The sequence below is a fragment of the Pseudorca crassidens genome, chromosome 8 (genome assembly GCF_039906515.1).
Source record: "Pseudorca crassidens isolate mPseCra1 chromosome 8, mPseCra1.hap1, whole genome shotgun sequence".
NCBI classification, from domain to species: domain Eukaryota; kingdom Metazoa; phylum Chordata; class Mammalia; order Artiodactyla; family Delphinidae; genus Pseudorca; species Pseudorca crassidens.
This window is the reverse complement of record NC_090303.1, coordinates 65931301-65957117: the sequence shown is the minus strand read 5'-3', so window position 1 is coordinate 65957117 and position 25817 is coordinate 65931301. Positions and strand designations below refer to the sequence as shown.

Genomic DNA, 25817 nt, shown 5'->3' with positions numbered 1-25817 from the left:
TATGGAAAAACTGAGACTTGGAGAGGTTAAGGAATTTCATCAGTTTAACATATTAAGAGGTGGAGCCAAGGGTTTTCGTTTTGGGTTTTTTTTTTTTTTCCTTTACAATGGATTTAATGTAAGAAAATGGGACTAGTACACAATTGGGCAAGTGCCCTTGGTTAGGCAGAGCGTGGGATGCCTGAACAAGAGGCAGGATAAAGGTGAGGTGCTTACAAAACGGCACGCCTGTGAAGAGCATGGGTCTAAAGTCAGAAGGTTCTGGGTCCTGGTCCCAGCTGAGTCACTAATGAGTTGTGGGATGGAGGTAAGTCATTTAACTTCTTTGGTTTTAGTTTCCTCACCCAGAGATGGAGACTCATTAATAAAAGCATGCATTACCTACTTCGCAGTTACTGAAGAAATCCAATGAATGTGAAAGCTGTTGGAAACTATGAAGGCACACCCAGAAGTCAGGTAACTCCTGTACTACGTATATATGTATGTATGAAAATTAACAGCCACACAACAAATTACATGCATCCATTCTTGATCCAACTAAATGTGTTTCCTCTTACTCATAAAAGGATCAACTGGAATGCGAGACATTTTTGTGAATCAGGATGAACACAGCTCTTGGAGAACGTGCACTGCTGTTCTGAGGACACGGGATCGCAGCCAGGCATCTTCTGGTGCCCTAGGAGAGCCACACAGGCAAATGGACCCACTCCAGGTCTGCAGGGGGTCAAGCCCTAAGCCAATTACTTCAGGTTTACCGGACACTAACAAGGTGCTTGGAGCACCCAGAATACTGAACACGTCGCGAACAGGCAAAAGGAACCACCAACCCACAGGACAACAGATGTGGCCAAGTGTGAGAAATGTGATGGGGACGTAAGTCACATTTAAAGTCACTCCCAGACGCTCCCTTCTACACCCTTCTGGGTTTCGGTAAGCTCTTCCTGCACTCTCACCTGAGGACAGCAGTCAAATACCTTCAACAAATCATCACCCCTCGAGGAAATCCAAACAAGAGACACCAGGACAAATCCCTCGCTGGACAAGCTAGTGCTCTTCCTCGGTGTGCCCCTGGCTGCCCCAGGTCTGCCCTGCAGATCGGAGCCCACTCTGAGGTCGGCTGTTTCTTGCTCACTCTCCCATTTTCTACCCTTTACATTCATCTGTTCTAGAATCTGAATAAATTCTTCGAACTCTGGCCAGAAAGAACATCATATGGTTGAATAACAGGATGACCAGAACAACCAAAAAAGATAGTACCTAGAAAGCTCTGCCTGGACTCACAGACCTTGTCAGAAAAGCCAGTGCAGGGGAAGGCGCTCTACAGGGCAAGCCACAGGGATAGCTGACTGCCGATACACAGCACAACGGGGCTCAAACCTTAGTGCGTATCAAAACCAGCCAGTGGGTGCGTGAACACACAGAAACCCAGAATTTCTGAGTCAGTTGCTGATGCTGGTCCAGAGACCACGCTTGAAAACTCTGTCACAGTTAGTGGGCAAGGGCTACCCAGTCTATCATTCTTACTGGGGCAACTTCAGATCCTGATTCATCCTCCTCCACCCCCCAAACTAAGCCTTAGGAAAACTCATGATAGGAATTAAACAGCTAGCCCTCCTCCTCCTCCCTTCTCCTTGCCCATACATACACCCATGCAGCCACGGATGGAGAGAACAATTGCCAAGCCATTCCCGACAAGTACGTCCTAGGCTGAGTCCCGTTCTCACCTGTGAACTAGATGATTTTGCAAAAGGAGTGAGGTATGCTGCAAAACAGAGGACATGGCGGTGCAGGAAGAGCACTCAGGGGTTCCCCAGGTCCCGTTCCCTGAGCTGGTGCAAGGTCCCTCAGTCCTCAGTGACGGAGCATGCCAGTGGGACGGTGCCAGGGAAACGTTGTGACCTGGTTTTCTCCTCACTCATTTATCCTGACGCTCTGCCACAATGCACTGTGATTTCCCGCCGAGAAGTCACTTCATGTCACTAACTGCCACCTCACCGGCCTCACCAACAGCTCAGGGCAAAAGAAAGCAGCGAGTGGCCCTAAACATACTGTGTCTCGGGGGGTGGCACGGCCAATTCCCTCCAGACCGGGATCAGAGGGTTTCTGCCCGGGGAAGGGACCATTAGAAACATTTCTTTCCTTCCCCAAGTTGATTATGTTATATAATACACTATTGCACTAACAGTGGGAGTTACTGCTACAATAATATTGTTTTGTTTTAGGGAGGGTTAACGGAAGTTCCTACAGAAAGCAGTGTTGTGAATAATGTAAACACTCAATGATAAGAGCCCATCCTACAACTCTCATCTTCTACGGTTCAAATGGGAAAATCTGGCCAATATTCACCACACTCCAGCTTGGACTTTTCTGACTCTGGGACAGGAGAGGTTACATACATTTGGGGCTGCAACTGTGAGCCTAAAAACCAACTTCAGGCTAAATAAGGAAAAGAATGAAGAGTGATTCATTCGCAGCATTTTGGTAAATATACATAGCACGTGTGTTTGCAAACACCTGGCCTTGAAGATGATCTTCTGCACACAAACAGGCATATTTGGTGGAACGAATGGGACTTTGCCTCCCAAGAAAAAGAAATCCAGGTAGCTCTTTCATACATGCAAAACCGCAATAGTTCCCAGGCTCCGAGTGCCTGATCTGGTGTGAACCCCATGAAGTCTTGTAAGCCAAACTATACTCTCCAAAGCAGTAACACCAATACAATCTCCACTTACCCCGAAGTTAGGAACTGATCTCAGATATACCATGTTCAAGATACAGACCTCAAGCCCAGACAGCTGTACTCAGAAAATCCTGGAGCAGAAGAAGAGCTCAGCCACTCAGAACACTGCACGATACTAGCTGGGGCCTCAAGAACACTGATTTAAAAATCTTGCTCTCTCCCTACCCCCACAAAATCCACTCATTTGCATGCACAAATGAGGCCACGCAAGAGCTGCCTTCACACCCAACACCGCTGGTGGTTCTTGTGCTCACCTGTTTTCCAGGAGCGTCATGCACACCACCTCTCGCACCCCAGGGTTGTTGGCCTTCTCCACTGAACAGCCCTGCAAGTTCCAGGTGGCCAGCCTCAGCACGGGCCGCCCATCCCTTGTGCCTCCGAAGGCCTCCACCGAAGGCCGAGTGGAGATGATCTGTGTAGGCCCCCCTGGGGGCAGGTCCAGGTCCTCACTCTGCAAGCTCAGCGAGGTGGGGCTGGGGTGAGGCTTGGCGGTGAAGGTCAGGCCCCCGTTGGTGTGGGTGGACGGGGGCCTGGACCTCTCGGCAAACACCTGGTGCCGTATCCTGTCCAGGAAGGCGGCACTGACCCCGCCCATCCTTACCAGGTCCTCGACGCTTCGGAAGGGCCCGTGCTCGCGGCGGTAGTCCACGATGCTGACGGCCATCTTCTCCGTGAGGCCGCGCACGCTCATGAGCTGAGCCGGGGTGGCTGTGTTGATGTTGACGCGCGGGGTGAGAGGCACGGCGGTGGCCAGGTGGTGAGGCTGCTGCTCCGCCAGCAGGTCCCGCCTCAGGGAGCTGGGAGAGTGCTGCGCCGAGCTGCCCTTGCTGCTCACGCAGATCTCAAACTTGACCTGCTCCAGCTTGGTGGCACCCACGCCACTGACCAGTGCCAGGTCCTCCACCTTCTTGAAGCCACCGATGTACTCGCGGTACTCCACGATGCTGCGTGCCACCGCACGTGTCACCCCAGGCAGGGTCATCAGCTCCTCCTCCGTGGCCGTGTTGATGTTGAGCCGCTCCTGATTCACCAGGATGTTGCTGAAGTTGCAGGCCGCGCTGAACTTGCGGCTATGGGACAGGTCCGAGGGGTCCCGGGGGATGGAGCGGTGGCAGCCCAGGGTGCTCCCCATGGCCGGCCAGGATCAAGGGGCCAGGAAGGCCTCACCACCACAGAAGAACTCTCTGGCTAGGAAGGAAGCGCAGTAGCGCTCACAGGCACAGAAGGGAAGGTGCAGGATTCGGGGCATGAAATGGTTACCACAGACAAACACTAAATAGCCATGCCCAGCGTGTCCAAATCACCTTTCACTTGGCCACCTGGAAAACAAATTAATAAACATACAAATCGATTGAGTCAGTTAATCAGTTTGCATTAGCGCTCCCTACCTAGAGCTGGAGTTCTTAGCCAGGAGTCCAGGGCTGATGCCTGTCTGTGAACCTCTGAAAACACACATACAAGAGGGCTGGCCCATGAGGATTTCTGGTGAGGTCCAATTTTTATCACACTGGGGTCCAAAAACGCTATAAGCCGCTTCTCTTGGAAAGGGACCTATCCCCATCAGCCTACACCTCTCGTCCCTGCCTCTCTCAACTCTCCCAGAACTGGGGCCATCTCCCCTGCTTCGGTAGCCCCCATCTGGCACTCAGCGCCACCAGCAACTCTGGAATTCCGTCCTCACTAGTGCGGGCACGGAGAAGGGGTTTATCGCCCCCTACCAGACCCGCCGCCGTTCCGGCGCCCCACCTCTCAGCCGCTCCTCCAGGGCTTCCTCCTTCCACCTGCGGCTCCGAGGCCTGAGGCCAGGACGGCGCTGGCCCGCCGCCTTCAGAGCCAGGGCCCACGCGGGTGCGGGTCAGGGGCGGGCCGCGGGATCCCTCCCACGCCGCCTCGGGCCGCGCGTCCCAGCTCTTTCTGCTGGAGAAACTCTCAAGAGTCTCCCTCCCAGAACCGGCAGGAGCTGCAGGGCTTTGCGGAGGCGGCAGCGGCGGAGAAATCCGGCCGCTGCAGCTGCACCAAGTCTTGCGGCTACACCAGGACTCGCTGCGTTGCCGCGGTTGCGTTGATCCAGACAAAAAGTCCTGCCCCCGACTCGAACGCGGGATCCGCAAGAACCGCGTCCACACCCCAGCACCACAGACACTGCTCCCGTTCGCCGTCCGTGTCAAAACCAAAGTCCCGGCCGCAACGCCCGCGCCTCCGCTGGCACCACGGCCACGCCTCCTCCCGAGCGCCAACTCCTCCCCCGGACTCCGGGGCACGTGGGGGCGGGGCCCGAGCGCTAGGCCCGGACCTGGGAGCTCCAAACCCGAGAGCGCGGGGGCGGGGCCAGGACGCGAGGTGGAGGAATGCCGGGCCCAGGAGTGTGAGAGGCTGGCCTGTGCTGGGAGAGGGCTGGCCAGAGCGTGTGGGGGTGGTGATGGCACGGGGAGTGCGGAGGCAGGGCCCAGCGGGGAGGGAGCGGCCCCTGGGCCGCAGAGGCTGGATTTAGAGACTGAAGAGGCGGCGCCGACGCCAGAGGAGCTGCGGCGGGTCAACGCGAGGCTGTGTTCGGGTCCTCTGCTCCTGAGGCCGGGTTGCTACCGGGGACCGAGGGCTGGTTGTGCGGGATGGAGGCTTTTTAGCCTCGCCCGGGGCGAGACCTGCCCGACTGCTTTTCGGTGGGCTGCACCCAGGGGCGCGGCGGAAGCTACCGGGCCGCCAGCCCGAGTTCAGTCCGTCTTTGGGGCGTGGGGACAGGGCGAGGGCACTCCCAGTGGGGGAGGCACCCCTGCGGGTCAGGGGCCTCGCTTCAGTTCTGAGAACGTTCGAGAGAGGACTGAATGGGATCTTTTTAACTTCTGACCCCCAGTTTCGGCGTCCTCTTTTCTTCCTGTGGAGTATTACCTTTGCCTTGCTTACTGGGAGATGTCCTCAAACAGCTCTAGCAACTCTGTGCTACTAGGAGACGGCGCGCACCACGGATTAGAGATGTGTTCACATAGGTCACATAGCGTTGCTCGTTTGCACGTTTAGCGCACTGAGTAAATATGGATATTTTCTGTAAGTATTAAATCTAGTTATTAAGGAGGAAGAACGTGCTCGTTGGACATGATGGATGCTTCCCAAAATTCAAAAGAGTTTTTGGATACCACTAAATGGTAATTTAAAGATTAAAGAGCCTGCAGCATTACAGTGGATACACGGAGCTAGAGTACTCGATTAAACAAACTGTGTGGTGATACCGTTGAATACTTTGATCCTGGGTATTCAGTGACCTCTGAAGTTTCATCCCCAACCAATGTGACCGGTGCTTCTGCTTTAAATTTCCCAGGCTAGGTCAACAAAAACCAGTTCTCAGGGAACGCAGAGGCACTTCAAATGTGAAATGAGAGCCAGCCAAGGCTTGGCAAAATGCTATCGCCATGCTGACTGTGTATACCGACTGGTCGGGACTCTTAATGGCAAGTGACAGAAATCCAAGTCAAACTAGCTTAGACATAAAAGCTAAGGGATTTCCGGGTTCTTGTGTAGAAAAAGTTAAGGACTAGATCTTACCTATGTCACACGTGACTGCATCCAGCTCAAATGATGTCATCAGGACCTGGTCTGACCCCCTCTACCTCCTCTACTTGCTCCCCAACCCTAGCACTAGGCTACATTATGCCACTCCTTTTCTCCGGTAATCCTGTTGTGATAAGGGGGAAAAAAGTTGTTTAACAGAAAAATATCTTTAGAGGAGGAAGAAATCTTGGTTGATCAGAACGCCTTAATGGGCCTTTGTGGCTACGGATGGACAGCCTGGGGGCATTGCTAGTTGGGCTGGAACATATTTTATTATTTAATCCAGAACACTTTGGAGGATAAGATGGGAACTATTAACTTCACTGGCACAACAGGCATCATCTGGTTTTGTTTCCTAGAAACATAAGCATGTGTTCCCCCTTTTAGAAATGAAGCCAAAAGCTGAACTGCTGTGCATTAAAACAAACAAAAACCACAACAGGATGGCTAAATTTAAAATGACTGACCATACCAAATGCTGGTGAGGCTGTGGAGCGACTGACACCCTCACACGTTGCTGGTGGGAGTGTGAGAAGATACAATGATTTTGGAAATCAGTTTGGCACTTTCTTAAAAAGCTCAACATACATCTAGCACACAAGCCAACAATTCCATCCCTGGGTATTTACCAAAGGGAAATGAAAGCATAAAACCCAAAGTCTTGTACACGAATTTTAATAGGAAATTTGGTATATAGCCAAAGCCCAGAAACAACCCAAATCCACCAGTAGAGAATGGATAAACAAGTTGTGGTATATCCATACAATGGAATACTACTCAGCAATAAAGACAAACTGTTAATACCCACAATATTGAAGAATCTCAAAGCCATACTGAATGAAAGAAGCCATGCAAAAAAAGAGAACATATTGTATGATTCCAGGGAAAAATACAAGCTGACCTATATAGAGAGAAAGCAGATCAGCAGTTGCTTGGGGATATGATGGAGGAATGGATTAAAAAATGACACAAGGAAACTTTGGGGGGGGGTGATAGAAATGTTTGAGGGGTCATGGTTTCACTGGAGTATGTATGTCAAAACTGATAGAACTGTACTCTTTTAAGATGTGCAGTTTAGTATACTTCAATTAGACCTCAATAAAGACTGGGGGGAAATCTTCAAAAAATAAAAAGGAGTGCTCTTTGAACACAAAGAAAAAAAAAAAGACAGTAATTTTAGGGAGGATGGATATGTGACCTGGGGTGGAGAGGAGGAAGCTGAAGGGGAACAAAGGGGTCCAAGAAGGTGAGTCTGGAGCTAACAGAAGAGACCAGTGAACATTCCCCAGTTAGGATTGGGGACGCAGAAGGCAGGTGTCATGAGAGAGAATACATTGTCATTGTTTTAAGCTTACAAATACTGAAGTGGTTGTCTCACAGCAATATGTATCATATAGATGTGATCCTCAGGCCTTGTTTTCCCAGCAAGAAAAGCCAATACCACAGCTCCAAATGTTGTCCCCTTTACAATTCATTGACCTTTGTCTCATTCTTAGGATGGTTTCACCAGACGTTGATTTCCCCCAAGAAAAGTGTTTTGTTTTGTTTTTTCAGTTGGGTCATGAGAGAATTTTGGCGAGGGCCTTCCTCTGGCCAAGTGATCGATGAATGTCTTGTGACAGCTGTAGCAATAAAGCAGGGTAGTTTTTTAAAATGATTGTGTTTAAACACAATAAATTAGCACATGTTTTTTGATTGCGTTTATTTCTACTGAGCCATTTCCCCTCCCCCACAAACACGGAAGACAAGACGGAGAAGAGCAGGGAAGAAGAGAAATGCAGGGCGGGTGGGGGGGTAACAGTCTAGCCTCAGAAGTTCAGCCAGGTGCAGGGGAGGGGCCGGCCTGTGGCTCCAGCCAGGGTCCTCTCCTCTTGTCTCCCTAGTGGCCTCATGGCAGTCCTTTGAGCTGCCAGTTAACTTGGAGACTACGCTTTCGAAGGCCATGGAGGTGCCGGATATCCTCTTATTTGAACCCCATGAGTGAAGGCCAGGCGGGTTGCACACCTCCATCTTCCACTGCACAAAGTCCTCTCGAGGATGGGCCGTGTACCCACAGCAGCTCAGCTCCCACCCGCAGCTGTTTTCTTGCAGTATCTGACTGATCTCCCACACCATCTCATTGGGCTCCATGGATCTCATGATCTTCAGACTCCACGTAAAGTGCAGGGAGCATGCTTGACCTCCCAATGTGCTCTCTTGTTTATATCACTGCCTGGACTACCTGAGGTTACCTCTGCTTTCAGCTTCAGGCTGGTTCTTTCTGGCTGACCTGAAACACAGGTGCAGATGCAGGTGAAGGACCTTCACTTTCCCACTGCCCCCTGGCTGCTGCACTGTCAGGCAAACTCTGGTGGCCAGGCACCTGTCTGAGCTGCCCAGTGTGGAGGGAGTTTTCTTTGCAGGATACCCCCTGGGGAGCTTGGTTCCATCTGGGGTGTGCTCCACCACTGCTGCTGGTGGTGTGTTGGTGCAGGGGGAGACCACAGGGCCATGCCGGGGGCTGTGATGGGGCGCTGGTGTGAATGGCTTCACACCAGCGCCCACAACAGAGCTCAAAAGCAGTTAAAAACATGCACCTCAATTCACAACTTCCAGGGAACCCAGAAGTGTTATTTCTCCTTCCTTCAGTGGACTTGGCCTTATTCCAGGGAAGTGGATTGAAAGGCAGGAATGAAATTTTGGCAGTACCAGTTCGGGTTTCTTTGTATCAAATTCCTCCTTTAAAAGCTCATAGTCTGGTATTCCTGGTGGCGCAGTGGTTAAGAATCCACCTGCCAATGCAGGAGACACGGGTTCGAGCCTTGGTCCCGGAAGATCCCACAGGCCTCAGAGCAACTAAACCTGTGTGCCACAACTACTGAGCTTGCGCTCTAGAGCCCATGAGCCACAACTACTGAGCCCGTGTGCCACAACTACTGAAGCCCACACGCCACAACTACTGAAGCCCACGCACCTAGAGCCCGTGCTCTGCAACAAGAGAAGCCACCACAATGAGAAGCCCGCGCACCTCAACCAAGAGTAGCCCCCGCTCGCCACAACTAGAGAAAACGCGCGCACAGCAACAAAGACCCAACGCAGCCAAAAAAAAGAGAAAAAGACATTGTTTTTAAAAAAAAAGCTCAGTCTATTGACTGATAAATGGTTTCATTTCATGGCTGACAGTTGAAGGCTTTCGTCATTTCCCCCGACATCTGGCATTTTATTTCTTATGGAGCATTTGGCTGGAGATTATTCTAGCAAAGTCCCAACAGAACGAGGTGGCTCCATTTACAGTACCAAAATGGAGAACATTTACCGTCAGAGGTACTATGTTTCTTCTGATGGTAATGCCCAGAGTTGTTATTATTACAGAAAATAATATTCATTAATTTTTAAAGGCGATATGGTTATCACTTAGGAACTCCAGCTCCCATTTGCTTTATTCATTTCCTCTTAAAAGCAACATCTGCAGTTAGTTTCAGACTTCTGCTTTTTCACAGAACAGTTTATTCTTTATTGTTTATTAAATTGGAGGGTTTCTGGAACATTCTTCTTGGTAGAGCCTAGTACTTTGATTTCTGGGTGCCTAATTAGGAGGCTTCGCTTAGCACAGGATGCTCCAGAGGCAGAAGAGGGAATCAGGCAAGCCCTTGGACCCCGAACTTCTGGGAGCGGGGAAGGAGGCTCCTTCAGCCAGCCCCTGGGCCAGAGGAGGAAGTGCCGCTGGCTGGAGCTGGGGGGCTGTCATCCGTATACAAGCAGCAGGGACCTCCCCTGCCCTGACTCCCGCTTCAGGCTCACCTGGAAGCATCGTCCCCATCGTCCACACCCTGCCAAGTTCAACCTCATGGCGCACTTTTCCGGTTCTCGCCTTCTCTCCCCTTTCACCGTTGCCACTGATGCTCTTTCTTAGCCACATTTCTCCTAAGTATTGGAAAAGTAAGCCCTGATCATCTCTTCCCTGATCTCATAGCCCTACTTCCAGGAATGACTCCCTTAAGAAATGACCTTGAAGGACTTAAAGAGCATCTCCCAAAATGTAATCCAATGGTGGCATTGAGGAATAGACATTTAGGAGGCCCCAGACACAGCACTAACTACGATCGAACCGCTCAGTGGGGAATCTTTCCCTTTTCATTACTCTGACTATCACTTTGTGTCGAGGGGAGATTCTCAGTTCAGGGCCACTGTGACCATAACACGTTCTCAGATTTGTTAATCTCTTACCATGGAGAAAACGGTGATCTCGGGCTCAGAATCTTGATACGCACCAGTATTAAGCTAAAATGTAATTATATTCTTTTCCATTTGAGGGTTTATGTTTTTTTGGTATCTTCTATTTATGGCCAAAGATACAGCTGTTCCCTATACAGTCATACATCCCCAGGCCCAGCTGGTGCTCAGATATGGCAACAATCCCTGAATGTATTCAGGAAAGGCTGCAGTATAAAGACCATGTTTTACAGGCAGTGGTTCTTAACCGTGGCAGCGCATGGGAATCCCAAGGGCACTTGCTGAAATCCCAATGCCCAGGCCCCTCTCCCCGAGATCAATCCCATTAGAAACTCTGGGGGTGGGACCTAAACAGTGTATGTGTTAAACCTCCAGATGACTCCGGTGCACAGCTTGGGAACCAGTGCTTTAAGCCAGTCTTAGACCGGACTATGAATGACATTGAATATTTTTTCCACAACAAAGTGACAGAATCAGCATCTGGAACATGAATACCTATTTTAATGGCCAAGGTCAACCACGGTCTTAAAAATCTCAGTCCAAGGAATTATAAAATTTTAGAGCTGGAGGGGATCTGAGAGCACCAAGTCTAGATCCTCATTCTATTTTTGAGGCCAAGAAACTTGCTGGGAATCACCCGCTAGGATCCAGGGGCAGGGCTCCTTCCCTAGCATCATGCTGCCTCTCACGTGGATGTAATTGCCTCAGCTGCAAGTTGAGCTGGAAGAAACTACAATCTTTTCGAGGAATAAGCTAAAGACACAAAAACTTGGAAGTTTGGCTTCTAGAAAGTGGGTAGGAAAGATGTGGTAGGGAGCCTAAGAGGCACCATGGACATTCCTCAAGGCATGCTCCATCATTGGAAAGTACTAGATCAGAGAAATTGAAATGTTTCATCAGCGCAGGACTTCTCATAGCCTTCAATTTACTAACAGGCACAGGGAATCTCCAGAAGGAAACGGTATAGGCGGTGCTTGTTTGACATTTTATGTGAAAGGTTTCACAGGACTAGCCTTTCTTGGGGAAATACTAGGCGGACACGGTTTCCTAAAGCTCTGGCCGGCTCTTGATCCCTCTTCACCTGCTTTATTTTTCTTAATAGCCTTTATCACTTGTAGATTTGTTCATTGCCTGTCTCTTCCTAGCTAAAATATAAGCTCCTCGAGGGGAGGGAGTTGGACTTCACAGCTGTACCCCAAGCACCTCCAACAGTGCCTCGGCTTTAATAAATATTTATGAAAGGGGCTGAATGGATAGTGTCTGAACACACAAGTAACCATGAGTAGTGATCTAGTAGACTCCACCTCTTGAGGATGGTAAGTCTCTCACCACAGTGTTAGGCTGTATTTGGGAGTCCGTATAATGCAGGGAATCTCACAGAGCCAAATAGCCCTGGTGACGCTTAGGTTAACGGCCAGGCTCTGACACTAGCTCTGAGCTCTGTGGCCCTGGGTAAGTCAATGGACTTCTTTCAGCCCCATTTCCCTCATACAGTAAAATGACTGGACTGGGTTGGACAATCTCCAAACCTCCTTCTCAGTTATTGTATGACAAGGGTTTAAATTAAAATAACAGATATAATTGGGGGTTTTTCTATTTCTCCTTGCAGTTCTATCAGCTTTTGCTTCATGTAGTTTGAAGCTGTTATCAGGCCCATAAATATTTAAGATTGTTATCTTCTCTTGACAAATTAACCATTTTATCATTATGAACTGGACTTCTTTGTCCTTGGCAATATTCTCTGCCCTGAAATCTACTTTGTCTTATATTACTATCCACCTGGTGTTTTGTTTGTTTGTTTGGTTTGGTTTGGTTATTTTTAGTGTTACCATGGTACATCCCTTTCTGTCATTCTATGTTTACCTTATTTTATTTAAAGTGGGTTTCCTGTAAGCAGCATAGAGTTGGTTCTTGCTTTTTCATCCAATCTCTCAACCTCTGCCTTCAAATTGAAGCATTGAGACCATCTAAATTTAATGTGATTATTGATATGGTTAGGTTTAAATTGACCATCTCGCTGTTTTTCTTTTTGTTCCACTTATTCCTTTTTCCCTTTGTTCTCTTTTTCTGCCTACTTTTGGATTGATTACTTTTTTGTAACAGTTTGAGATATAATTCACATCTCATACACTTCACCCATTTAAAAAGTGTGCAGTTCAGTGATTTCTAGTATATACAGAGAATTGTGTAACCTTCACCATATTTACAGATCATCCCAAAAAGAAACCTCATACCTTTAGCTATCACCCCCAAATCCTCTCATTCCTACCCCTCCCCCAGCACTAAGCAATTACGAATCTACTTTCTGCCCCTATAGATTTGCCTAATCTGGACATTTTATACAAATGGAATCCTATAATATGGGCCTATTGTGACTGGCTTCTTTCACTTAGCATAGAGTTTTCAAGGTTCATCCATGTTATAGTACATATCCCTACTTCATTCCTTTTTATCAATGAATTCCACTGTATGGATATACCACATTTGTTTATCTATTCATCAGTTGATGGACATTTCATGGATAACGCTGCCGTGTATATCATGTTTTTGTGTAGACATATGTTTCATTTCTCCTGGGTATATATTCCTAGACGTAGAATTGCTGGGTCATATGGTAACTCTGCCCTTAACTTTTTGAGTTGCTGCCAGACTGTTCCAAAGTGACTGCCCCATTTTACATTCCTACTAGCAATGCATGAAGGTTCTAAATTCTCCACATTCTCTCCAACAGTTGTTAATATCTGTCTTTTTGCCTATAGCCATCCTGGTTGGCATAAAGCAGTATCTCACTGTGGTGTTGATTTGCATTCCCCTGGCAACAAATGATGTTGAACATCTTTTCATGTGCGGACTGGCCATTTGTTTATCTTCTTTGGTGAACTGTTTATGATTCCACTTTATCTCCTCTGTGGCTTATTAGGTGTAAATCTTTGTATCATTAATTTAGTGGTTGTTTTAGGTTTTATAGTACACATCTTTAATTATCACTGTCTACCTTCAAGTGACGTCATATCACTTCATGTATATTCAAGAACCTTACACAAGTACACTTCCATTTTTCCACCCCCAACTTTTGTGCTATTGTTGTCACATCTCTGGTTAGAATAGATGGTCTCTTCTTTGTAGTATGCTGGTGCTCTGTGACCCTGAGGGAATAGGACTTGTCATGGGAAACTAGAGGAGGGGAAGAAAATGGGTTCACTTTTTAGCATTTTGCATTGTTCCTGGAGGGCAGACCTGGTCTAGCTATCAGGATCACCAGAGACAGCATCAAGAGGGGCCTGGATTCCAATGCAGGGAAGAGGAGAGGAAATCTTAGAGGGGTAGACATCCTTCGGAATCCCTGAGGCACCTTCAACAGGTTCCTGATTCTCCTGAGGGTTTCCCTGGCTGCACCCCTCAGCATCCACATTGCTGGGTTCATGACTGATAAGTTTGTCAGTTGAAGTGATTACATGTGAATCAGGGCAGGGCAACAGAGAATCACGGCTTGGTAACAGACAGACTTGGACTCAAATACCAGCTGTACCACTTATAGATACATAACCCAGGGACAAGATCTAAACTCTCATGAGCCTCAATTTCTTCACCTATAAAATGGGAATAAAAATTCTTACCTCCTAACGTTGCTAAAAGGATTAAACGAGCTGATGGAGGAAAAAGTGGCCAGCATGTGACATAACAAGCACTCCACTAATATTTTTATCCCTTCTATACGACTCATTATCTGCATTAGCCAATTGTATTTTACATTCCCTATGTTTCTTGGGAGTTCATGATACAGGGACTATGCTGAATTTGAGAGCCTTTTTCCTCATCATACTCTGTAAATTCTAGTGAGTTCACATATTTTTATGAGATTGTCACAAACTCCCTACTTTGCAATATGTAGACCAGCCATTTATTGGGCTGACACAAGGCCAGGCATGTGCTAGGTACCTTGCATGCCTCATTTTCAAAGACAATTATCAACCCCACAAGGATGGACAGGATTTCCCAACCTTGGCACAACTGACATCTGAAGCCAGATCATTCTTGGTTATATGGGGGCTGTCCTGTGCTTTGTAGGATGTTAGCAGCATCACTGGCTTCTACCCACTAGATGCCAGCAGCATTCCTCAGCTGTGACAATCAAAAATATCTGCAGATACTGCCACATATCTCCTGGGGGGCAAAATCTTCCTCAGGTGAGAACCACTGGGAGGGGATTGGTGTCATTCCCATCCACCTGTGAGGAAGCCACAGTTCAGAGTAGTCAAGAGCTCTGCTCAGAGTCACAGAGCTACCAAGTGGTAGAGGCAGGATTCAAACCAGAGTCCAGCTGGCTCCTAAGCCCCGCGTTACAGTGACTCGAGATATATTCTTGTCTGCAAAAATGGCCTCTAAGTTCTACCTTTTGAGCTGAAGGTGCCTGGACTCTGGACTCTCCTCTCTCAAAACCAAAAATAGACCCAAAAGGAGAGACTAGATAGTCATTATTCACAGACAGGGCTCAGAGGGATGAGTGCAACCCTACTGCACTTGCGAAATCTCAGTTCCCCAACCGGGGGTTGAACCCGGGCCACGGCCGTGAAAGCCCGGAATCCTAACCACTAGACCACCAGGGAACTCCCTAAACATACATTTTCTTGATGTGAGGGGTGTTATGGTTTGAATCACATCCCCCAAAAGATATGTTGGAGTCCTAATCCCCGGTACCTGTGAAAGTGACCTTGTTTGGAAACAGGGTCGTTGTCGATATAATCAAGTTAAGATGAAGTCATTAGGGTGGCCCTGAATCCAACATGACTGGTGTCCTTAAAAGAAGAGGAAAATCTGGACCCAGACGCAGAGGAAATGCCCTGCAAAGATGGAGGCAGAGGTTGGAGTCATGCAGCCATGAGTTAAAAATCATCTGGGGCCACCAGAAGGGCCAAGGAAGGCTCCTCCCCTAGAAGCTTTGTAGGAATATAGCACTGTCGACACCTTGATTTCAGACTTCCGGCCTGGAGAGAATACATTTCTGCTGTTTGAAGGCACCCAGTTTTGTGGCACTTTGTTACAGCAGCCCCATGAAACTACTACAGGAGAGCGCTCCCCAGCTCTGGCAGCCCCAGCACCCCATATTTTGATTTGACAGTGAGTCTAGTTCCCCAGTAAGTTACAGTATCTGGCCATTAGCCCAAGTCGTGAAAGCTATTTAACTTCCCTACAATAAACCCTCAAGTTAGATTATACATCCCACTAATTATATGGCTGAGATAGTGACCTGGCAGCGACCTGACAACTCGGGGGACTTCCTAGGTAACAGCTGCCCACTCAGATGCCTTCACCTGGTGATTCAGCGGCAGTAACCTGCTGTGTCAGCGCCTTATCTTTCTTGGATATAGGAGGTACCATGTCACCCCGAGATAAGGAGGAACAACTTGTAGAATCTGACTCAGTGGCCTTCGTTAACTTCAGGTCATGAGTAAACAGACAGAGGGAAACAACCTCAGACAAGGATGAGTGAGATATTTACATAGGAAATTACCCAAGGTAGCCAGTCGATAATCCAAAGCAATTTGTTCTGGGTGAGTAGACAGGCAGTGGCAAATAGACTCATATGAATTCCAAAATTCTTGAAGGTTAAATCAGCCCTTAGAATCATGTGCATCCCAAACAGATGTTTCATCTTTCCCTGCCCAAGCCCCATAGGATGTTCCAGGTTTAAAGGAGTATATGGAGAAGTGAATTTGGGAAGTGTTCTGTACTTTAATCGCTCTTGGGGAAGTTTGTAAAGCCCCATTATCATATTAAAGACTTTGAGAAATTCTACTGGAAAGACACCCATTTGACTCCTTGCGGGGGTGGACGCAGTAGAACACGTTTTGGACTACTGATAGATTTCAACCAATTTATGCTGCAGAATTTGAGGTTGAGGCCCAGAGTAATTAGATGCTCTTTCAAAGGTCACAAAGAAAGTGACCTTGAGTGACTCAGCTGTGGTCTTCAGATTCCAAACACATTGCTCCTTCTATGTTTTCATCTTCCCACTAATTAGCTTATTAGTAAACATTTGAGTGCTACCAGACAGTGATGTGGGAATATAAAAATCAATAAGGCAGGCCTTGCCTTGTGTGTAATTTACTGTTTCCAGAGTGTATGAGCAACAGAATAACAAATGATGGAGAGGTTATGGGGATAGGAAGGGAGGGAGAGGACGGCTGACTTTGGGATGGATAGAGAACCTGTCAGTCTGGAGGTTTCAGATTCGGTCACTGCTGTTGTTGTGAGTCCCAGCATCAGGACCCATCATCCCTGCTGCCCACAGCCCCTACTGAGGGTAGGGTGGCCAGAGCCCTGCTGACTGAGCTGCCCAGGAGGCTGTCCACTAACCTGGCAGAGCTGACTGGGCAGGGGTAGCAGCCCACAAGCCTGCCAGACATTCATAATATGCCTGTTCCCCCCAAATGGGACGACCAATCTGATTCCTTCAAAATTTGAAATGGAGGCTACAGAGACAAGGCAGTGATCAGGGAAGCTTAAGATGAAAGAACATCTCAGGAGAGTACGGTAGGAAGTGTCCTGAGGGGTCCCTTGCAAGCCAGGGAGATGAGGAAGCCAGCTGCCTTAGAGAGCAGAAGTTGGGAGGCTGGGGGCGGGGGGGTGGGCAGGGCAGCGCAGCAGAGAAGGAGAGGTGAGCACGGGGTCCAATCCATACCCTCCTAGCCACAGCTGCTCCTGATTCGGTTCCGGGGATGCCTGGCTGCATCAGCTCTGGGTGCTGCATTTCCAGGAGGTCCCGTGGCCCTTGCTACCCCCATCCACCCTACTAGTCTTGGTTAGTAAAAGTGCCTAACTCCCTTTTTTTAAATTGTGGTAAAATACAGTTAACATAAAATTTACCATTTCAAGTGTACAGTTCAGAATTTAAGTACATTCACATTGCTATGCAACCATCACCACCATTCATCTCCGGAACTTTTTTTTAATCTTCCAAAACTGAAATTCTGTACCCATTAAACAGTAACTCCTCATTCCCTCCCCTCCTCCCAGCTCCTGGCAATCTGCTTCTGTTTCTAGGAATTTAACTACTCTAGGTACCTCATACAAGAATCGCCCTTTCATGTGCAAATAGAGATGATCATACTGAGGGAAGTAAGTCAGAAAGAGAAAGACAAATACCATAGGATATCACTTACATGTGGAATCTAAAATATGACACAAATGAACTTATCTACAAAACAGAAACAGATTCACAGACGTAGAGAACAGACTTGTGGTTGCCAAGGGAGGGGGGTGGGAGGAGGGAAGGGCTGGGAGTTTGGGATTTAGCAGATGTAAACTATTACATATAGAATGGATAAACAACAAGGTCCTACTGTATAGCACAGGGAACTATATTCAATATCCTGTGATAAACCACAATGGAAAAGAATGTAAAGACAAATGTCTATGTGTGTATAACTGAGTCACTCTGCTGTACAGCAGAGACTGGCACAACATTGTAAATCAACTGTACTTCAGTTAAAAAAAATTGAAAAAAAGATTGCCCTTTTATGACTTATTTCATTTAGCATAATTGTCCTTTTATGACTGACATTTCAAGAATATATATATGTATAACTGAGTCACTTTGCTATGCAGGAGAAATTAACACATTATAAATAAACTATACTTCAATAAAATTTTTTAAAAATATGACTGATATTTCATTAGCTAATGTCCTCAAGATTCATCCACGTTGCACTGTGGGTCAGAACTTCCTGTGTGAGGCTGAATAATATTCCGTTGCCTGTAAGTATCGCATTTTGCTTATCCATTCATCCATTGATGGATAATTGGATTGCTTCCATTTTTGGCTATTTGAATAATGCTGCTGTGAACATAGGTGTCAAATATCTCTTTGGAATCCTGTTTTCAATTCTTTTGAGTGTCCAGACACCTGTGGGGCGGGGCAGGAAGAAACAGGGGCTGCTAGGGCTCAGATGGTGAGCATTCCACTGCGGTCCGAGAAGGTGGGGTGATGAGGGACTTACCCTGGCACGTAACTTTGTGTGTGCTACTCTCCTGCCCTATACCATCGGGAGCCTCTCTCTAGGCAGAGACGGAAGATCAGTCTGAGGCACAATTTCCAGGCACTCTTGCTTTCCCCCTTCTGTCTCCATGCTTTTCAAACAGGGTTTCTAGAATGTAAGCTCCACGAAGGCAGTGATTGGCCTGTTCCGTTCACTCACCCATTTCTAGCACCTGCTGAGTGTCTGGCACAAAAGGCAGGTTCCTAGGTTCTTCTGTCTGTCCTCTCCATAAATTTTCACCCCCTTCGTTTTGATTTTTATCAACCAAAGTTTGTAGCTTACATGAGGGTTTACTCTTGGTATTGTACATTCTGTGTGTTTTGACAAATATATACTGACACGTATTCACCATTATAGTATCATACAGAGTAGTTTTGCTGCCCTAGATATCCTCTGTTCTCCAAGTATTCATCCCTCCCTCCCCTCAACCCCTGGCAACCACTGATCTTTTTTACTGTCACTGTAGTTTTGTCTCTTCCAGAAGGTCATATGGTTAGAATCACACAGTACATTGCCTGTTCAGATTGGCTTCTTTCACAAAGTAATATCCATTTGCGATTCCTCCATGCCTTTTCATGGCTTGATAGCTCATTTCTTTTTAGTGCTGAATAATATTCTATTGTCTAGATACATCACAGTTTATCCATTTGCCTACTGAAGAACATCTTGGTCTCTTCAATTTTTGGTAATTATGAATAAAGCTGATATAACAATTTGTATGCAGGTATTTGTATGGACATAGGTTTTCAACACCTTTGAGTAAATACCAAGGAGTGTGGCTGCTGGATTTTATGGTAAGTGTGTTTACTTTTGCAAGAAACTGCCACACTCTCTTCCCAAATGGCCGCACCATTTTGCATTCCCACCAGCAAAGAATGAGGGTTCCTGGTGCTCCGCATCCGCAGCATTTGGTGTTTTCTAGTGTTTTGGATTTGGGCCAGTCTAATAGGTATGGGACGGTATCTTACTGTTGTTTTAATTTGCAATGTCCTAATGACATATGATGTTGAACATCTTTTCATACGTTCATTTGCCATCTGTATATATTCTTTGGTGAGGTATCTGTTCAAGTATCTGCTCATTTTTAAATCGGATTATTTGTTTTCTTATTGTTGAGGTTTAAGACTTCTTCGTATATTTTGGATAAAGGTCCTTTATCAGATATGTGTTTTGCAAACAGTTTCTCCCAAGCCAAGAGTGTGGCTTGTCTTCTCACATTGCATTGACCCCCTTAGTTTTAAAACAGCAATGAAACCAACAGAAATCCCCTTATATGTGGGGAATCTTAACCAGTGGTACTCATCACAGTCACCTGATGCAGACTTTCAACGTTTTTCTAGGTTTGGACCCCACCTCTGAGATTCCTGTTCTACAGATTTGAAGTGAGACTCAGGAATCTTCTTTTAAAAAGCCCTCCTGGTGATTATGATGGTCAGCTCCATTAGGAACCATGACATTAAAGACAGAATTTCAGACACCCTCAGCGATGGGAAGATGGTCCCATCAGGACACCTGCCCTGTTCCACAGCACCATCTGAAGCCCAGGTGAGACTCAGACCTCTATAATTCCCTGCTAATTGGACATCTCCACCTGCCATCTCAAGATCACTTCCCTAAGCTAAACCCATGGTTGTCCCCCTCCCCACCTGCAAACCAGCTCCACATCTGATCTTCTGACCTTGGAAGATGGCAATTCCAATCTTCCACCTGCTCAGGTCAAAACTCTTGAAATCACATCTGCTTCTGTCTCAGACACAACTAATCTATCAGCAATGCCTGGTGGCTTAGCCTTTAAAATAAAACCAGGATCTGATGACTTTCAACCCCTCTGCTGCCCCCACTAAAGCAGGTCTCCCTGCTTCTGCCCTTGCCCCTTCCAGTCTGTTCTCCACCCTAAGCCAGAGTCAACTATAGAAACAGAGGTCTGAGCACGTCCTCCTCTGCTCGCAACCCTCCATTGGCTCCTATCTCACGCAGAGTAAAAGCCAAAGTTCTTACAACGGCCTGTAAGCTTCCTCACAGTCCTTCTGCCCTCAAATCACCCCTGCAGCTCTCTTATCTGCTATTCTTCCTGGTCGTTCCAGCCACACAGGCCCTTGAAGTTCCTCCAACACGCCAGAAATATCCCACCCCAGGGCCTTCGCGTTGCTGTTCACTCCTTCTGGAACGCTTTTCCCCCAGGGTGCCACTGGGCTGGCTTCCCCAGGCCCTGCAGACCTTCACAAGCCACCTGTCTAAAATTTCAAGCTGCCCGCCCCCTTCGCCAGGGCCGCTATCTTTATTTTTCTCTAGAGGACTTAGCCTTGGTTTACCTGCTGACTTGCTTATTTCTGTCTGGCTCCTCCTTCTAGAGGCCAGAGCCATCAGGCGGGGCTGTCATTCTATTCTGTCCACTGCGGAGCCCAGGAGCTTAGAGCAAGGCCCGGTGCACCGTGGTTCTCATCCTCCGCACTCCTCTCTTCATCGTGTCCTCTCCGTCTTCCACGGCCTGAGGCCCCTCTGTCTTTTTACTCTCTCCCTTCTGCAACTCCCCTATTTGGTGTCCACTCCCTGGAACTATTGCTAAGAGCTGGGGGCCTTCTCCCATCTGATGCATCTTTTCTTTTTCTTTTCTTTTTTTTTTTTTTTTGTCTTGTGGGATCTTAGCTCCCTGACCAGGGACTGAACCCTGGCCACAGCAGTGAAAGCGCTGAGTCCTAACCACTGGACTGCCAGGGAATTCCCTGATGCGTCTTCCCAGCTGCCAAAGGCTTCTTTCTAACAGCCAGGTCTATGGCAATCCTTCTATGACACCCGTTAACTTTCAGAACAGGGTTCAGACTCCCTGGCTTCAAACCCAAGGTCCCTGCCGATACGGTCTTGTCTGCTGCAGCCTCGTCTGGCCCCTGCCCACATCCATGCATCTTCAATGCTGTAGGCGGTTTTTTCTCTCCTGCCTTTGCACATGTGTTCCTTCTGCCTGGCAGTGCCATCCTCACTCCCTGAGCCCCAGCCCCTCCTACTCTACATCCAGCAAACCCCTACTTAGCCTTCCTATTCTAGCTGATGGAACCTTCTAGGCCTTCTAAGAACCCCAGTCATATCGACAACCCCTTCCATGGGTCCCCTAACCCCTGCTGAGTATACTTCAGCAGCCCCGCTCTGTAGAGCAGCTAGTTATTTGTGTGTCTGTTTCCATCATTAGTCCATTCAAGTTCTCTGCATGCCTGGTTTCTTACACTGGCCCTGGCACTGAATAGTGCTATATATACTTCACATGTTTCCTAGATGAATAAGTCTCCAGAAATGCAAAAACATGGTCTGAGTCTGCAGTAATGCTTCAAAAGTCTGTGGCACTTTTGCCAGCTAATGAACTCACTATTCAATAGTACCAAGAATGTTCCAGAACGCATCATTGTAAGTGTGCCTAAAAACTAGGACAGAGGAGATAGCTGACCTGTCAGGGGTACCTGTGTAGTTCAAACTGGACTGGCTAAACAGTCTCTCCATATTTTTACTACTCCTGTGTGTGTATGTATATGTATATGTAAATATATTAAAATATATACATTTACATGTAAGTATGTTATATACACATGTATCTATATGTGATTGAAGATCCTTGAAATATTCTCTGGGGCATGGCTGGCTCACTACCCTAAAATAGCCTTTCACACCTGGTTGAGATTCCTGCATTCAGGCCAGTGAAGGAATAAACCCTCAAAACTAACAGTCATTTTCCCCCAAAGTCTCTAGCACTAAAGTCTTTACTCAGATGTATGTTTCTAATTGGTAGGGCCTCACTACAAAATTTCTTTCACGTTAATTTGGGTCTGCTTTATCCTGTAATCATGGAAGCCCCCAGACTAATATTCTCATGAAAAATTCTGATATGTTGAAGATAGTAATTACATCTATGACATTAGCTATTTTTAACTTTTCCAAAATTGTCCATGTGATGCTGACTAATGATTTAACATCTATGAGCATGTTGTTCATTCATTCATTTTCATTTAGGGCCTCTGCCAGGCATTCAGCCAATAATGCTCACTGGGTGTTTACTAGGTCAGGGAAACATATGATGTCCAAGTAAACACGTAAATGAGATGTTTAAATGATATATGCTGTGAACAAAATAAAACGTGCCGATGAGACAGAGTGCTGGGACGAGAGCCTGCTGCAGATCAGATGAACAGGAGCACGTTTCTGCAGAGGTGACATTTGAAATGAAAGCTGATGACGAGAGGAGCCGGCCATGCAAGGATCGGAGGGAAGGAGGAGTGAGCAAAGCAGTGGGGACACATGGTGGGACACGGTCCTTGCCAACCTGGAGGACGCAGGCCTGATCGCCACTCCTCCTCCACTGGCAGCCTGGCCAGGTGCCTTCCCCCCACCCCCACCCCCGCCCTGTGGTCCTTTGTTGGTGCAGCTGTCTCCATGTCACCCAAGACACAGCTCCTGGGGCCGGCCCAGAGGTGGCTCGCCCTTTCACCTTGTATCTATTCACAGCCTTTGGCAAACAGGTGAAGGTCAGTAAATGCTTGTGGCATTGTTGAATAACAATTTGACCACAAAGCAGATAATGGCCAGTTATATGATAGAGGTCACAGGGCTGTGATGGAAAAATGAATTTCCAGAACCAGAAGAAACGTGTCTTTTAATTTTGGGATTATCTATAAATGATTCTCAGGGGGAAGAAACACATGCAGTAACTATCAGGAAGGATTTAGATCGTAAAGTTGTGAAGGGGAAAAGTGAGAGTGATTTGCAGCATTGCTGAAAATGGAATTTTATGTCTTTGCTGCTAGTTCCATCAGCCTCAGTTCTGGAAACCATCACCAGCCCCAGCTAGAAGGGCTCCATGCACTGGGCACGGTGAGGCTGCAGAGCCTTCTACACTTTTGAGCATGGCCAGAGTCCATCTCAACGCTCCTGTTGGCACATGAGATAGAACAGCCAGGTGTATGACTCAGCCAGTGGGGGGGGGGGGACCCAATGTGCCCACAGGTGCAGCCGGTATCCAAGGAGCAGACACACCCGAAATACCCTGAACCCTGACCAGTTGTGCAATTTGTCTCTGATGACCCCGGCACCTAAGAAAAGTACTAGAAATATAATTTGATGACTTCTGATCTAAAGTAATAATAGGTAACATCTATGGAGTGCTATGTGCCAGGTGGCGAGCCAAGTGCCTTACCTTACTTAATTCTCTCAGCAAACCTATGAGGCAGGCATTGTTACTCATCTCCTTCTACAGAACAGGCAAAATGAAGCTCAGAGAGGTTCAAAAGCTGGCCAAGATCTCTCAGCAATGGGAGGCATTTGTCCTCTGGCCAAGAAGTCGGTATCTCTACAGCAAGGGTCCATTCTCTTATCAGGACTGGTACTATTCTAATCCTATTTGCAAGAGTGAAACAACATGGCATATAGTTATATGGCAATAACATTAACCTTTAGAGCTCCTTGCTGAAATTGAGGCACTGGTTTGAATCCTATGGTGGGAGATTCCAGATCTTGTGCTTTAGAAATAAAATCAACCATGTCTGTATTGAGTACCTGCTGTGATAATAATAACAACCGCTAAGAGTGAGCACTCACTAGGTGGCAGAAATGGGATTCAAATCCAGGGAATCCGACACTTTTAAAGAAATTATTGGGCTTTCCTGGTGGCACAGTGGTTAAGAATCCACCTGCCAACGCAGGGGACACAGGTTTGAGCCCTGGTCCGGGGAGACCCCACATGCCGCAGAGCAACTAAGCCTGTGCGCCACAACTATTGAGCCTGCGCTCTAGAGCCCGCGAGCCACAACCACTGAGCCCGCATGCTGGAACTACTGAGGCCCCCGCACCTAGAGCCCATGCTCCGCAACAAGAGAAGCCAACGCAATAAGAAGCCTGCGCACCACAGCGAAGAGTAGCCTCCACTCACTGCAACTAGAGATAGCCCGTGCGCAGCAACAAAGACCCAACGCAGCCAAAAATAAATAAATAACAACAAAACACAAATTATTGAATAATTTAAGAACACTTTCAGTTTTGATTTTTAGTATTAATGGATAAAACCCAGGAAAACTCTTTAGGGTCTTCCGTACTTTTTAATGGTATCCTGGGAGCCGAAGACTTAAGACGGGCTGCACTAAGCAGGATCACCTCCCTGATGGGGTCGGGCCCTGTGCCCGGCCGCAGCCCAGCCCTCTTCCTGCCGTGTATGCAGTGACAACAACAGCTTACCTCTGCCAAGCCTCGTCTCACCCCCGTCCTAGGTTGGGCCTCCTCAGCAGGCGTGTTGGCTCCACATGGCAGGAAAGCTGAGAGGGGCCCAGCTCTGCTGGGTGGTCCACAGAAGTCCTTTCCATCATGGGTTGAGCATCGTGCTCTGTTCTTATCGAACCCTTTCCTCCCAGTGGCTCCTCCTCTGAACAGAATGGCACAGCCTCAAAGTCATGAGTCTTATTCCAGTGATGAGGCCACAATCTCCTTTCAAGGTCTCTCTGTGGAAGGAGTATGTGGAAATTAGCAAGTTCACTGTCACTGGAGATTTTCAAACAGAGGCAGGACAAGAGCTTGTCGGGGGGCTGTGGAGGGGATTTGGCAGCAAAAAGGACATCCATGTCCTCTGCGAGCCCTCCCATATAAAGGCTGACTGCTCACAAAGGCAAGGGCCATCACTGCTGATGAAACCAGCCAGCTGATGCTGCTTTTAGACCCGGGGGATTCTAGGAAGCGGTATTCACAAAGGGGCTTGCAGTAAGCCCAAATCCTGAAGCTCCTGCAGGCGGCCGCTTTGTCTGTGGGGATATTGCAGAAACCATGACATAAACCACAAAAAATTAAGCCCAAGCCTTTTTTAAGCAGAGCCAGGCGAGTGGAGGGAGCATGAAACTCTGAGACCAGGGAAGGCAGATGATGGTGGATCCTTCGCAGGGCTGTGTCCCGTTCTAGCTGTGCTGGGTCCTTTCTCTGTGCTCTCACTCCTCATTATTATTCATGAGGCCCCGTGTTTACATCACACTTGCAGCATACAGTGTACTTCTGCCTACCTTAGGTCATTAAGAACTTTGTCATAGGCAAGTGGAGGCTCCGTTGTGCTAAATGACTTGCCCAGGGGCAGAGCGAGTTTCCAGCAGAGCCTAAATTTGAGCCACACTCTCCCAGCTATGAACTCGGTCCATTACAAGGCAGCCAGCTCTGAGCCCTGCAGAGGCAGGGAGGGCGCAGCCCCCTGTGACCCCGTGAGCAGCCCCAGTGAGGGAACGGATGTTCTCTTCGCCTTGGTCCAGGCAAGAAATCTCCTAGACCCCCAG

General features: G+C 47.7%; 1 protein-coding gene across 3 annotated transcripts in view; it reads right to left on the bottom strand.

The window, feature by feature from the left end:
- Positions 1 to 25817, bottom strand: part of EEPD1 (endonuclease/exonuclease/phosphatase family domain containing 1) — a 239394-nt gene that overhangs the window by 112308 nt on the left and 101269 nt on the right. For 2 of the 3 annotated variants that reach the window (XM_067746709.1, XM_067746710.1), the window contains exons 2-3: positions 24745 to 25004; positions 2995 to 4059 (exon numbers count right to left, since the gene is read on the bottom strand). In XM_067746709.1, the coding sequence (XP_067602810.1) occupies positions 2995 to 3872 (878 nt within the window). In that variant the 5' untranslated portion in view covers positions 3873 to 4059; positions 24745 to 25004. Of the gene's footprint in view, positions 1 to 2994; positions 4060 to 4486; positions 4961 to 24744; positions 25005 to 25817 lie in introns of those variants that run through there. The other variant, XM_067746708.1, reaches the window with a different exon arrangement.